Source organism: Penicillium argentinense (assembly GCF_028826775.1).
Source record: "Penicillium argentinense strain IBT 30761 chromosome Unknown utg000006l_segment0_segment0, whole genome shotgun sequence".
Classification (NCBI taxonomy): Eukaryota; Fungi; Ascomycota; class Eurotiomycetes; order Eurotiales; family Aspergillaceae; genus Penicillium; species Penicillium argentinense.
The window spans coordinates 739,405-753,512 of NW_026622665.1; the positions used below are offsets into that span (position 1 = coordinate 739,405).

The 14,108-nt window shown below is 51.9% G+C and overlaps 7 protein-coding genes across 7 annotated transcripts; 4 read left to right on the top strand and 3 right to left on the bottom strand.

Annotated features, from left to right (window-relative positions):
• Positions 1-137: 137 nt before the first annotated feature.
• On the top strand, positions 138-1,406 carry N7532_007414 (M20 family metallopeptidase; the record flags this gene model as incomplete). The annotated part of the gene is made up of 1 exon (XM_056619907.1): positions 138-1,406. The coding sequence occupies one exon, from the start codon at positions 138-140 to the stop codon at positions 1,404-1,406; it is 1,269 nt and encodes a 422-aa protein (XP_056473273.1).
• Positions 1,407-1,483: 77 nt separating this feature from the next.
• N7532_007415 (short-chain dehydrogenase) lies at positions 1,484-2,083 on the bottom strand (the record flags this gene model as incomplete). Its single annotated transcript, XM_056619908.1, has 3 exons — positions 1,484-1,646; positions 1,692-1,944; positions 2,020-2,083. The coding sequence occupies 3 exons, from the start codon at positions 2,081-2,083 to the stop codon at positions 1,484-1,486; spliced, it is 480 nt and encodes a 159-aa protein (XP_056473274.1).
• Positions 2,084-3,855: 1,772 nt separating this feature from the next.
• On the bottom strand, positions 3,856-5,898 carry N7532_007416 (magnesium transporter CorA family protein; the record flags this gene model as incomplete). The annotated part of the gene is made up of 2 exons (XM_056619909.1): positions 3,856-4,435; positions 4,490-5,898. 2 exons carry the CDS (start codon positions 5,896-5,898, stop codon positions 3,856-3,858), a joined length of 1,989 nt encoding a protein of 662 aa, XP_056473275.1.
• Positions 5,899-7,266: 1,368 nt separating this feature from the next.
• On the top strand, positions 7,267-8,563 carry N7532_007417 (homoserine kinase; the record flags this gene model as incomplete). The annotated part of the gene is made up of 3 exons (XM_056619910.1): positions 7,267-7,684; positions 7,847-8,145; positions 8,219-8,563. 3 exons carry the CDS (start codon positions 7,267-7,269, stop codon positions 8,561-8,563), a joined length of 1,062 nt encoding a protein of 353 aa, XP_056473276.1.
• A 686-nt stretch (positions 8,564-9,249) lies between these two features.
• On the top strand, positions 9,250-9,683 carry N7532_007418 (signal peptidase complex subunit 1; the record flags this gene model as incomplete). The annotated part of the gene is made up of 3 exons (XM_056619911.1): positions 9,250-9,297; positions 9,362-9,421; positions 9,492-9,683. The coding sequence occupies 3 exons, from the start codon at positions 9,250-9,252 to the stop codon at positions 9,681-9,683; spliced, it is 300 nt and encodes a 99-aa protein (XP_056473277.1).
• A 289-nt stretch (positions 9,684-9,972) lies between these two features.
• N7532_007419 (SCF ubiquitin ligase complex subunit HRT1) lies at positions 9,973-10,943 on the bottom strand (the record flags this gene model as incomplete). Its single annotated transcript, XM_056619912.1, has 5 exons — positions 9,973-10,071; positions 10,147-10,217; positions 10,293-10,371; positions 10,426-10,719; positions 10,842-10,943. 5 exons carry the CDS (start codon positions 10,941-10,943, stop codon positions 9,973-9,975), a joined length of 645 nt encoding a protein of 214 aa, XP_056473278.1.
• Positions 10,944-11,168: 225 nt separating this feature from the next.
• Positions 11,169-12,659, top strand: N7532_007420 (proline-rich nuclear receptor coactivator motif-containing protein; the record flags this gene model as incomplete). Its single annotated transcript, XM_056619913.1, has 1 exon — positions 11,169-12,659. One exon carries the CDS (start codon positions 11,169-11,171, stop codon positions 12,657-12,659), a length of 1,491 nt encoding a protein of 496 aa, XP_056473279.1.
• Positions 12,660-14,108: the final 1,449 nt, after the last annotated feature.

Genomic DNA, 14,108 nt, shown 5'->3' on the forward strand with positions numbered 1-14,108 from the left:
CTCTCTCTTCCCCTCATGAACAAGCCTGAGCGTCCCCATACTTAAAGCGGCAACATCACTGGCAGCAAAGCCCCAACAAGGAGATATCCCTGTCTGGGTACACAAGTGTCACATCGCAGGAACCAACCTATCTCATCATGAAGATCTATTTAATATTTAGCCTTGCGTCTTTGGCAAGAGTGGCTCTCCCCTCCGTGCTCCAACAGCCTTTGAGCGGGGAACTTTCCGCGGAAACAGACTCAACAAAAACAAGCTTGGATCGGATTATTGTCTCCTCGCCCCTTCTTTCATTTCACAGAGATATCGTGAGAATTTCCTCTATCAGCGACCATGAGAGAAATGTAGGGGAATTCGTGCTGGATTTTCTCTCCGCACACAACTTTACCGTTGAGAAGCAAATCGTCCAATCTGAATCGGAAAGTCAAGACGAAAGATTCAACATTTACGCCTATATCGGAGAGAACAGGCATCCCGACATCCTACTTACTAGCCACATTGATACCGTTCCTCCATTCATCCCGTATTCCCTGCATGCACCGGCAGGAAAGGGGTCAAAATTCCACCGAGCAGATCTCCTCATCGCCGGTCGAGGCACGGTTGACGCGAAAGGAAGCGTCGCGGCGATAGTATTTGCCGCACTGGAGACTCTCAATGAGGCCCCTGATGCCTCAATCGGCCTTTTATTCGACGTTGGAGAGGAAAATTCTGGCGCTGGAATGAAACACTTCTCTGATTCGGACCTGAATCCTTCGCCAGCTTCATTCCACACTATCATCTTCGGCGAACCAACCGAGCTTAGTCTTGTGGCCGGTCATAAGGGGACTTTCGGATTCAAGGTCATCGCTGAAGGCAAAGCTGCGCATTCGGGATACCCCTGGCTCGGGAAGAGTGCGATCTCGTCGATCCTGCCGGTCTTGTCTCTTCTTGACACACTTGAGGATGTTCCTCCAGAGCAGGGTGGCCTTCTTAGGAGTGATGTGCTCGGCAACTCAACTTTGAACATCGGAGTTGTAAATGGCGGCGTTGCCGGGAATGTTGTTCCCGCACATGTTGAGGCTTCTGTCAAGGTTCGACTTGCGGCGGGAAATCCGAGTAATACTGAGGATATTGTGAAAAAGGCAGTCAAGAACTTTACTACCGACTCTGGAGTTTCTGTCGTTTTTGAAAGAGGATCTTCACCTCAACTATTTGATACTGATGTTGGTGGGTTCAATGTCATTACCGTGAACTATGGTACAGATGCTGCTTCTTTGAAGATTCATGACCGCGAGGATCGAAAGGTCCGCCGGTATCTTTATGGGCCAGGTAGTATTCATGTGGCACATGGAGATGATGAGGCAATTACAGTCGGTGAGCTGGAAGAGGCGGTTCAGGGGTACAAGAGACTTATCTCTGCCGCCTTGTGATTAAAAAATAGAAGCATCGATCCATCGATTTCTACCCCAGACTATCAATTCCCAAAAGCGACACAATGAGTTCCTGACTAGGAAAACTGTTTATATCCTATGTCCTTGACAAATGTCTGATGCCAAGAGCCCTGCGACTTGGTCTCGGAGAGCTGAAGATAGAACTTCGCATGAGCTTCTCCGCTGATTCCTCGCGATGCATTTGAGCCATCAGGATTTCTTTCATCAGCATAATAGAACCTGCAAATGATTAGCTTTGTTCTTTATATTGACATCCGTACGTACTTGAATCCTCGATCTGAGTAGGCAACAGCAGCATGCTGAATGAAATACGCTGCTGCCGACTTTCCAAGACCCAGGCTGAGAAATGGAGGCATTGTTGTAGTGTTAAGGATATTCCCAGCATGAATGAACGTCTTCGATGCCGATTCTGGGATCTGCTCAAATCCCTTTGTCGCTTCTCGAGCAACGGCCAAGGCACTCGTCGTGTTGATTATGAAATCCCGCTGGAAGTCAATCAAAGATAGCGAGAGGGGATCTTTCGGATTGTTAAGAGTTCATTCGATGAGACTCTTACCACTCTTCAAAATCCCTCATCTGTCAAAATCCCGACTCTCATTGTGAATTTCGCATCTGCCGAAGAAGAACTCTCGTTTTCTCTGGACGATTTTCGACATCGGCGAGTAAGACAACTGGCATCAGTACTTGAATTAGAGCGGAATGTCGTCGCTGGTAGAGGATTGGGCTATGCCCTCCACCCCGAATGGGCGGCAAAAGCTTTCGCTCGGGAAATTGATTGCTACTAGATCCCGTCAACGAACAAGTGGAGAGTCGGAAAATAGGCATTCTCGTAAGCATTGGAAGTATCCAGATCCTTGTCAATGGTGAGTTGGAGGCTGGGTTTAGATGTTGTGGCGAAACTTCAGGATAGGCGGTGGTCTTTTCACTTGGGAACCAGGTGAAAACGCATCTAGGTAGTCATACAATCGAGCAATGGTGTCCGGATTTTGAGACTTAAAATACTCGGAACTAGGGCTTTTTCCCGAGGCTGCTGGTGAGGGCACCTCTTAGCTAATTCAAAGAAGTGCTCCCGATCCTCTGAAAATACGTTGTTTTGTTTCCCACCATCCACGTCCACATCTTTCGAGTCTCTTTAATTGGGATTGAGGCTGATATGGATTCGGAAATAATATATAAGCTGTATCTGTCACCTTCAAGAACTTCGCTTTCCAGCAACACATACACAAACACAGTATCACTTCTAACTTCCCACTCAACCGTGAACGTGGCTTCATTTACTACCCTCTCCCCAGAGATCCTCGAGATCATCGTCGGATACATTTTCCTCAGTTGCATTGGCCCAACGCCCAAGCCGTGCAAGCCTAGAAGAGTCAAGTTCAGCGACAATCTACCCGGAAAAAAAAACATTCACGGTATTAACCAAATCTATTACGAAAAGCGCCCCAAGACTACATGACTCGACTCCTCTTGACATGCTGGTAAATCCCAGATGTGATAATATACGTTCTAAAACGCATGGGACATTGTGGCCGCATGCACTTAAGAACCTTGTCCAACCTGGAATTTCATCCCATCAACAAATGGAATCGAATCCCTGACCGTGGAAATCTGCCGCGAGGTCAGAGATCATGTCCGACGCTGATTTGATGATTATGGTTACTGAGAGCTAAACCAATTCCTCTTGGTTCTATAGCGAATTTTTCTCTTTGGCCCCGTCTACAAGGGACAGGTTCCAGACAAAGCACAAGTGAAACAGGCTGTTTATCCCTTTGGCCCTCTGGCGTAATCGCCTGGCCGGGATTGGAGAACCCCGGCCAAGAATCTTACTGAGCTTCACGTCTTCCGGAAAGCGAATACGCTTGTGGCGACCCTGGAAATCTGGCAAAGAAATTCGATGGCCTTCTGGACGATAAGATGCGTCAAGTAGCAATTGGGGCTTATCGTGAACGCTCCTTCGAAACATTGTTCTATACATGCATTGGGAAGTTGTGCATTCTCGTCGATGGCAAAGAGATGTCCTGCTTTTCTCCTGTAGAAAGGCTTCTTGAATACAAGAAAGTGTACTCCGAAGAATCTGGATTCAAGGGCGCGTCAGCTATAGCGTGTGGTTTTACGGATATGAGGGACAGTTTGGGGTTTTACTGAGAACAGCTCGGGGGTTTGGGAGAATCTACACTACTTTATCATTAAGCCCGCGAAATAGAATGGATAATATATTCGGGATATCCAATACTGTACTCAAGCAACGCTCATAAGACCTCACCTAAAGACGAGACGTATCAACACAAGTAGTAAATAAGTCACAAGATAGAAGATAAATCCAAAACTACAACAAGAACTCAGCCAAGATAGGAGTATCAAAGCGACAAAAATCAAAGATAGCAAATATCTCATAGCAACTTTCCGCTTCCAACATCTGATGACAGAATCAAACCAACTTCTGCCATCTCGCGAGAGCAATACTCAACACAACAATGGCTCCCATCACACCCAGAACTCCAAAGAACCAGTGCAAGCCTTCAACATGCTGCCCGGGGACTTCAATGTTCATTCCGAAAAGACCACAAATCAAGTTCATAGGCACGAGAATCGTCGCGATGAGCGTAACCTTGCTCAGGACCTTGTTGACGTGATTGCCAAGGACCAAGTTCGTCACGTTCAGCTGAGCGAGGTAGTTCGTGTGCGAGCGGGACAACATCTTTTCGAAATGCGACAGGTTAGACATCATGGTCACGACGTGATCTTGGATATCACCCAGGTAGAGTCCGATGTCGCCGCGGGGGGTTACGGAGTATTGCTCGTTGCAGCGTTTCGAGAAACCTCGAATAACGTCTGCTTTACCGCCCAGGAGACGCATGAGGGACATGACCTTCTTTCGGAGGCCGCCGATTCGCGGGAGGAAAGATTCGAAATCGTCGACTCGGGCGATGAAGACGTGGTCTTCGATTGCTTCGGATTCAAGCTCGACGTCGCGGATGACGGGGCCGAAGCTGTCGACGATGTCGTCACTTTTTCATTGTTAGAAAATTTCCTGGGATATTATGTCAAGTAGGAGAACTTACATCATCGCGTAACAGATCCAGTCGCTTGAAAGCGAGACATAGTCGCGCAGTTTTCCAATACGCTTGCGGACGTTCGAAGCATGAGGATTCTCCACGAAAGAGAACGTCAAAACTCCGTCCCGAAAAACCACCATATAGAAGTTGACGGGGTCCAAAAACTCCTCGCTAGTCTTGTCCACCTGATAGAAGGTACGGAAACAGACAAAGTAGTACTGCTTGAAGAGCTCAACTTTCTCACGGGCTTCCTGAGTCAAAATATCCTCGGTCGTCAAAGGGTGAATCGAGAAAGCCCGGGAGATAGCGCCCAATTCCTCTTCAGTCGGGTTGACCACATCCAACCACCATACTCCGCCATCGGGACCAAGCTGGAACAGGTCCCGGAAGCTGTCACCTGGAAGCACCAGATCTCCCAGTTCGGCAGCGTGCACAGTGCTCTGAGACTCGGAAGAGAAGAAGCCAAAGCGAGTGGGCTCGTTAATATTGGGAAGAGTCTCTACGAGCTCCTTCTCATCCATGATCGTGCCCACGCGCTTCAGCGGGTCCTCGGTCACATCGCTGGTATCCGATGAGTCGCTCGAGTCAGATTTTTTGAGCTCCCCTACCTCAGCACCCTTGCCACCCCGCAGATCATAGAAGATTCGGGGTTTCTTGCTTTGCGAGCTCAGGCTGTGTTTGCGACGGTTGCCGGCGGCGGCCTTGCTTTGCTGGTTAAGAGCCACAAACTCCTCCAGCTCCTCGTAGTCGATGACAGGGATCCGACCCGGCTCGTCATAAGTGTGTACGGCAGCCTCCTCTGATGAATCGAGTGGGACATCACCGAGTTGCGGGCGAATTGCGCTGGCATTGCTAAACGTCGGACGGCGAGGCACAGTACCTCCCGAGACAGTGCGCTGGAGCATGGCCTCGAGATCGGGAGGACCATGGCTATCGAGGGTATTGGCACGCTCACGACGGCGCGGATCGGCAAAAGCCTCGACGGAATTCGGAGGGGACGAGGAGCGGGCAGATACTGAGGACGAGCGGGAAACATTGGCGAGATCCTGCTGGGTGCAGCTGATGCGACGAGGAGTGTGGAAATTGGCATTGGGGTCAACTGAGAAGCGACGACCCATTCCATTCATTTCATTGATCGATCTATCGTCGTCGACCAGCGCTTGTTCAAAGTCTCGGAAGACAGGACCCGCATCCCGCAACGCATCTTGTGCCTGGAGTAGATCCGGTCGACCCAGTATCTCTCCTTTTGGTCCTTGGTGTGCAGTTTCCTGTCGACTGAGCGGTTCCTCTGTCGGGGCTTCACGCTCGATGCGCGGCGGGGTGTTCATTTGGTGACGGTGGTCGTCCAATTCCGGCACCGGGGTGCTGTACCGGGTGAGGCACAGCTCCTTCTCGGAACGCAGCGTGTCGGACATTTTGTATGGTATTGAATTCTTTGTTTTTCTTGTTTAGGATCGATCAAGCCGATTGGCAGCGCCAGAATGGGCTGGTGAGTATGGTTTTTTTGGGCGGGTGGAAGCGAGGAAAAATTCCCCGTGGAAAAGTGGGAGTCAAGGTGAATGCGTTTACGGGCAGCACGACATCTGCAGACGCAAGCCGGAGTAGAGGGATCGGATTATGGTCGACGGCCCTCCATCCATAAGCCAGACCCTTCGCGAGGGTCTGACGTTACCGACGTACGTCTGGCTGCCACAGTTGTAGGAGTGGGAGTAAGCCCAGTTAGGGGGGTCTGGTGTCGCCCCCGCAGAAGACCCGGAACTTGGGGCCTGCAAGAGGGTTGAAAAGGGAGGACTGGGAGTAGCGAAGTCCCGCCAACTTGAATAGATGTGACGAAAAGGAGCGCGGCTGCTCCAGGGCTGCTGAGTTGGGCGAGCTGGTCGAGAGGCCTCGCAGAATCTGCGATCTGCGAGATACCGGATGGAATAGGGGTACACAGTCAAAAATCAACGGAATTTCGACGTAGGGGGGTTGATGTCAGAGAATCAAAAGTGGAAGAGAGAGGAGTGAAAAGTGGTGGGCTGCTGAGGTTGTGGCGAGATGCAAGTTGCGCTAGCAGAGATGCTTGCGTCCCGCTCTTTTTCGCACTACACGCTGATCCACCCGGAGGTGAAAACGCCGGTGGATATCGCGACGAGCAGGGAAATCGGTTTAAAAAAGTGTATTTATGATGGTGCCAAAAACTCACAGCGTATGTCTAATTTCTTAAAAAAGGATAATGACTCGATATTCCCCAACCTTGCCGACGAGGGCCTTGATATCAAAGTAGTATCCGTACATTAAGCGTGAAAATTTTGTCGGCGGGTCTCAGCCTTTGACAGCGGCGCCGCTGGGTTTGACCTCTTTCAGCGATAGTTTAGGCACAAACGCAAAGACAGCCATGAGGCATTCGTTGCCGAGTCTCATTGGCACATCCTAGTCTACTCACCACACATTAGTCGAGCGGGCTGTCCGTGCTAGGCCTAGGAGGGCAGGCCAGGTCCCTCGTCAACATCCGGTGACCTCCATTTCTTCTGGTGGTTTGACATGCATGTGCGATCGAGAGCTTGAACCCAATCGGCCTCGCGCAGACCAACCAGACCAGCCCGGCTAACTCGAATGCCTGCGTCTTGAGTGGCCGATCTGCTCCACTCTGACTCAAATGCACAAAGATGCGGATTCCCCGGTGTCGGAAGGCGGAAGGCAGCGAAGGCGGGCAGAGTAGATTTCCGCATTAGTCACCCGCTGTACATTCATTTGTGCTCTTGCGCTCTGCAGTTCAGCACGATTGAGCTCGACCTGTCGCCATGTTCTTCGTCATTCGAGTCCCTTGCTCATCCGCCAACATCGGCCCCGGCTTCGATGTCATCGGCCTGGCCCTCTCCCTCCACCTCGAGCTGCACGTCTCCGTCGATACGAGCAAGTCGACCTCCGAACTGCCCTTGAACTGCGCGATCACCTACGACGACCAGAGCAACAGCGTCGAGAAGATCCCCCTCGACCCCGAAGTTAATCTGATCACCCGTGTCGCCCTCTATGTCCTGCGATGCCACAACCAGCGCGCCTTCCCCGTTGAGACCAAGGTCCACATTGTCAACCCCATTCCGCTGAGTCGCGGCTTGGGATCGTCGGGCACTGCGGTCGTCGCCGGTGTCATGCTGGGCAATGAAGTTGGCAAGCTAGGCTTGACCAAGGAGCGTCTGCTGGACTACTGCTTGATGATTGGTACGCAAAGTTAACAATTCCCGGTCAATTGAGAAAGGCCAATGCCCCTCCGTCTCCCGCGTGCCCCTCCGCGGGGTCCAATCTTTTTTCAGAGCCCGCGCATTTCTTCCTTTTTTTTGGCTGTAACTTATTCATGCATGAATCTAATGTGTCTATCTGCAGAACGGCACCCGGATAACGTGGCCGCCTCGCTATTCGGCGGATTTGTGGGTACCTATCTCAACGAGCTGAAGCCCGAGGATGTTGCCCGGAAAGAGATCCCTCTCAGTGAGGTCTTGCCCGCTCCCGCGGGTGGCGTCGATACCGGCATGAAGCCGCCAGAGCCCCCTCTGGGAATTGGTCATTATAGAAAGTTTGATTGGGCCCCTGAGATCAAGGCCATTGCCATCATCCCGGACTTTGTTGTGCCCACCGCCGACGCCCGCAACGTCCTGCCTCAAACGTACACCCGAGCCGATGTGGTATGTCCCCCTTGACTCATCGTCGTCTTCCGAGGGACTTTTCGTTGGACTTTTCGTTTCTGATACATCTCAGGTCTTCAACCTCCAACGCGCGGCCCTGCTCCCCGCGGCATTGGGGACTTCTCCGCCGGACCCTGAAATGATCTTCTTGGCCATGCAGGATAAAGTCCACCAACCATACCGTAAAGGTCTCATTCCCGGTCTGCCGGATATCCTTCAGTCCATGACTCCGGCCACCCAGCCCGGTCTTCTGGGCATCTGTCTGTCTGGCGCCGGACCAACCATTCTGGCTCTGGCAACGGACCGCTTCACCGAGATCGCAGACCGCATCATCGCACGGTTCGCCGCTGATAATATCAGCTGCCAATGGAAGTTACTGGAGCCCGCGCAGGCGGGTACGACAGTCAGCCCTAACTAAATCGGCCTTTCCTGTTCAGTACGTCATGCGCCAGCTTCAAACTCGCCATGCTTGGATGTGAGTTTGGAGTCGGGTCAACCATGACGCGCGAACTCTTAAGCGCACCAACCGCTTCCAGCCTGAATGGAGAGACTCTGTTCGCGCTCTGCTCTGCGAATCGAAAAAACAGGGTTGACTCCCTCGTTTTCTCGGCCAGTGCGGAAGTAAGATCCTCACCGCTGCTTTTTCTTTTCTCCTACGAGCGCATTGCAGGGTGCATGCGCCTGAGACACGGGAGGCTTTCTTGATGCAGCAGGTGGCGCACATGGACCGGACAGTGGTTGATGCATGGATTCTACCCTGGTCGGTTCATTGGAGCAGGGCTCCATGGGCGGCACTGGCATTGGCATATAGAATAGACATACATAGATGAATCACGAGTATTTACGCATATCACAGTTCCCAGCATTGCATTCATAGAATTTTCCGAGTCTCCCATTTTTTCCGTCCAACTCATATTTTCCTTGAGTATTATTTCTGCTCATTTCAAGAATGTAATTCCCACACGAACTCGAAGTAGAAAAAGAGGGCCGATGTTTTAAGGCAGTCGGAGGCGGTGGGCAGATTAGATGACAACATAGCGATAAGCCATCCGCCATTGAGCTTGAGCTGCGATCTGCGCAACACCACCACATAACATCAAAACAATGGACGACATCCTGGCTCCTCTCCAAGATGCCTTTGAAGGCCAGATTGTACGTCCTTTGCCCGCGCTAAACATCCTGTCCTCCTCTACGAGTCCTCGCTAACCAACCGCAGGACTTCCACGGCCAGCGCCTCGCTGAGCTCCTCAGCACAGCGCTACTGATTATATTCGGAGTGAGTAGCACAACTGAGCTCTTCCTTCTTCCTCTTCTTGTTTTGCTAATTCATGCTTCTCTACGACTAGGCCATCAGCTTCGTCATCGGATACCTCTACAAAGACATCCACCTTACGCTTTGGGTCGGTCTCGGCGGAACACTCTTCACAGGTCTCGTGGTTATCCCTCCGTGGCCTTTCTATAACATGAACCCGGAGATGTGGTTGCCTTCGCGGAAGGCGGGGCCGTCAGTTCTTGTTGATGGTGTGAAGGTGGATTGAATTGGACACTACGAAAGGGACAGTTGGAAGGAAAGGAACGAGCATCTATCTACAATCATATTCAAGTATCACTGCTACGAATGGAATTGAGCATGAGCCATGCAGGGGCTGCATTTCAATTGCTATAGGTCTCCGAACGCCAAAACCATAAAAAAGCGAAGTAAATCCTTGTCACGTAACCAATGCTTATGTCGAATCGCGGCTCCTTTCTCTTTCCATTCGCACTGTAACTTCCAAATGCACTGCCATGTATCTTCCCGTTTCCTCGATAAACCAGCGTCAACACTTCTTAACGTCCGTATTTTTGGAACTCCCAATCGCGGTTATCGAGGGGGCAGACTTGGCGGGTCTTCAACCATCGTGAGATGCAGTGGAAGTGGAATGCGTGCTGTATTGGTGAGCCAATCGCGTTTTTTCGGAGAGCCTTCGTCCAGCAAATAAGCTTGGGATGTTCTTTACTTACATTGCAGATACCCCAGGCAACGGTGCACTCCTCGGTGGTGGAGGAGCCCTGGTTAGCCTGACATTCGATGCCTGTTATGTGAATCCGGGTTAGCTACCTCAATAAAACCATTTGGGCCGGGGGGGGGGGGGGCGCCGCCCACGTACACAGATCCATGATGTGGTTACGGCAGATAGCGCAGTTGTCAACTACGATGTCCCAGGCCCAGAGGGCAACGGCGTTCCACTGAGAATAACGATTAGCATTGCTCGATCAAGCTAGAGCTCCGGTCGCGTGTACCTTCTTCACCTCAAACTTTTTCTTTCCATCATTGTCAGAGCTCTTGGCAGCGGCCTTGCCCTTGGAGGAACTGGCCGAAGAATCCTTCATCTCGACATCGGCCATGATGTCGGTGGTGTGTTGTGTATTTGGAGGTGGATGTGTTTGGCCAAAGGTGTGGTGACGAAGGTTGGAGGGGACCTTTGGGGGAAGTGAGGAAAGGTCGAGAAGTGCGGAGGAACCTTGGCGACGGGCACGAGACCGATGTCTGGAGCTGAGAAAAGGTCGAGGTGTGAATCGAACTGAGAGTGGTGCCTGTCGTCTCGGAGCCTCACCAGAAGCTCTGACCCCCACTGGTTGTTTGCTGGTGGCGGCGTCCTTAGTCATTTCTCCCCGCCAGCCCTTCCGTCACCTTCCTATGACTCTCCCTCGCTCACCACTCGACACTCCCATTCACCTTCACCCTTCACCTTTCCTCCTCTTTGGCTGGCGTTTGTAGCCATGGCACGCGACTCCTCATAACTTCTCCCCTTACGCATTTTGTTGTGCGTTCGTTTCGCAGCTCTCCACTTCGCGCATACCCGTTCTCGTCTCTGCTTCCGGCGTTCTCAATATCTTAATATTGCCAACAGCTGCTGAGCAGTGATCTTGGACTGGTTCCCTCAATCTTCTCAAACACCTCTACCTTCAGCTTAGCGCTTGCTTTCTTCCTTTTTCCTTCCACCTGTTCTCAACGGCTGTCTATTTTTTAAGCCACCGTCGCCATGTCGACCCAATCTTCTCATCCTCCCACGCCCAAGGGCGCACGCAACGGCAACAACCAGAACAACAACAACAACAGACGCTCCAAGAAGAATAACAACAACAACAACTCTACTCCAAAGCTTCAGAAAGTCGCCATGTTGAGCACGCCACCCTCCTCCCCGCCCCGCAACATGAGCCCGGGTGTCGCGACCGACTCGTCCGTGAACAAGAAGAAGCCGCCACGCTCAGGCAAGAAGCCGGCCAACGGTTATCGTGCATCGCCCGCTGCTCCCAACGGTGGAAATGGACACCAACGACAGAAGTCTCAGCCCAACAACACGCCTGCAAAAGACCCTGCCTACGCTGGTCCAACCTTCCATGCTTCGCCTGCCCCGTCGGCCCTGCCAATGCCAAGCTTCTTCTCCAAGTCGTATCCCGAATCGGATCTCCCAACTCATCTTGAAACCGACAGCGATACTGCAGACAATGAGACCGGCCTTGACATGACTCCCTCGAAGCCGCGCGCAGCTCGTCCTCAGGCCCAGCCTCAACCCCAGCCGCAGTCTCAGTCGCAGCCGGCGGTCGAGCACAAGCCTTCGCCTATTGATTTCCTGTTCGAAGCTGCTAAACGGGCGCGCGGTCCGGAGTCCAATCCGATGGGTAGTCCTGAGCCTGCATCTCGTATTCGTTCCCCGCAAACCGACTCCAAGGCTATGCATTCGAACAACACCCCGGGCGGCGGCATGTTCGCATTCGAAATGGAGACTCCCGAGCGTGCACAGATCGGCCCCTCTTTTGCAACCTCCTACCAGGACCGCATGAATGCCTTGCGTACGCACGGTTCTCCTCAGCAGCCTTTGCAGTCCCAGTCGCAGCCTTCTCTTCACGAAACTGAAGAGCAACGCCGTCTCAAGACTGCCGAACTGAAGCACCTTCTCTTGAACCCGCGTCCGCAGAAGCCACCGTCCTCAATCTCTCCCCCTCATGGGAACCAGTACGGACCGTATGCTCCTCCCATCAACGGGAATATCCCCCACTACGCGACTCCGATGCGGGCCAACTCCGGTCCACCCTCTGCTCACGGTCCCTCTCATCCCCCGCCCATGTCGGCTATGCCTACTTCTGCCGGCAACAGCTACGCTGGAAACAATTACTCCGGTAACAACGTCAACCACCCGTACGGCTACACGAACAACTCGCAGAACTTGAACTTCCGCAGCATGAACTCGCCTTTGCGCCGTGAGGTCCCACACCACTCGGCTGGCGCTTCGCCGGCTCCGGCTCCTGGCTACAGTCAGTACTACAATACGCCACCTCCCACGTCGGACCAGATGCAGAACGGATACATCTCGCCTCAGCCGCAATACACTCATACTGCTTTCTCCATGCCTACGCATTCGCCTTCGCCTTCCAAGGTTGTTGAGACCAAGCAAATGGAGGACGATCTGCGCCGGGTGTTGAAGATCGGTGGAACCAGCTTGCCGGGTATGCAGAGTCCGTTTGCTGCTTGATTGGATTGGTTGACTTTTGTGTTTGCCCGGTGTGGTAGGGATGGATTGGAGTTACATTCTGATTTGTTGAACTACTCTTGGTGAGCTACTGGTTCCTAGTTCTTGGATTTTGGATTTCACGGTCTTTTGGGCATTCCATGCTCATTTGCCACCTTGGAGCAATGAGCCGCATTGCCTTTTGTTTTTGCTTTTTTGATTTTTCTTCACTGCCCTGCACCTGGGCAGTGATGATTTGGCCATCAGGGTCGTTTCCTTTCTTGATTTGAGGTAAGATCTACAACAATCTTCACGCCTTATCTTCTACGCTGTATTTGCCGTATTCCTTGTGTCTACCTCCCCTTCTATTCCATGTCGTTATCATGATCGTCTCACGTTTCAACTCACGAGCTGGTCGGGTCGAACACGCTGGACTGGGTCTGGTGTCGTTCTGCCCCTCCTTTGGAGCTTCGCTGCTTTCTTGTTTACGATGGTACTGGTACTTGGTTTGGTGTTTTGAGATACCCGGGTTTCATTCCGAGTTTTTGTTTCCAATCCGTTATGTTTATGATGCTCTTGATCGGGATTGCGATTGCGATCCGATCGCTTGATGGGTTTATCTGCCACCGTGTGGTCTAGAGCTTCGCATCGTTTGGAGTCGGGATTCATTGGATTGGATTTTGCATCTTTCCAAGTGCTTGTCTGGTTGATCTGGTCGGTCGATACATTCTTTTGCTTTTTTTCTTGTTTGATTACTTTTGTGCTTTGTGTTTTGTCATTCGTTTGAATCTGCATTCTTTGCTTCATGTTCCCTTATCTTGAGGTGCGTTGTATTTTGTCCGGATATTCCAACTGGGACGCTCTTTATCCATATCGGCGGCGGGCATGAGTTACCCTAGGTACTACAATTATAGTAGCCTCACTATGCCAAGCTATCCTCCAATTGCCCTCCCTCTCCCCTACCGTAATTTCGCATCGCCAGTTAGCCCGTTCTAGCTCCCCAGTCTAACCACACGGGGCTCACCACGATGGGGCTGGCCGTTGAAAGTTACACTAAAAGCCACACCGGCCCAGGAACCTATTACCGGCCCTCGCGGCGTGCCTGGCATTGGCACCTCGGCGAGGTACTAGCCACCGTGCTAGCCACGCCGGGGCGTGGCCATGCCCGGGACGTGGTAGGCGTTGTCGATCTTAATTACACAAGAAGGGTCCATTGAGCCTTCGATCACTCTAATCGATGTTAATTGTAGATGAATCCTCGCTATTATTTTCTACACTTAGGACATATGGATATCATATTTTGGTATGTACAGTATGCGTAGTGACGCTGTCCGCGTAACTCCCAGCACGTCACCCCTTAATTTGGTTGCGACGCCACTGCGCTGCTCCACTTGGGCTAATTTTATCTTCAAGTCGAGAACGGGTCGTTGGCATTCCCTGTTCTGCTCTGTTGGTTTTTGCGTTGTCTGCCCT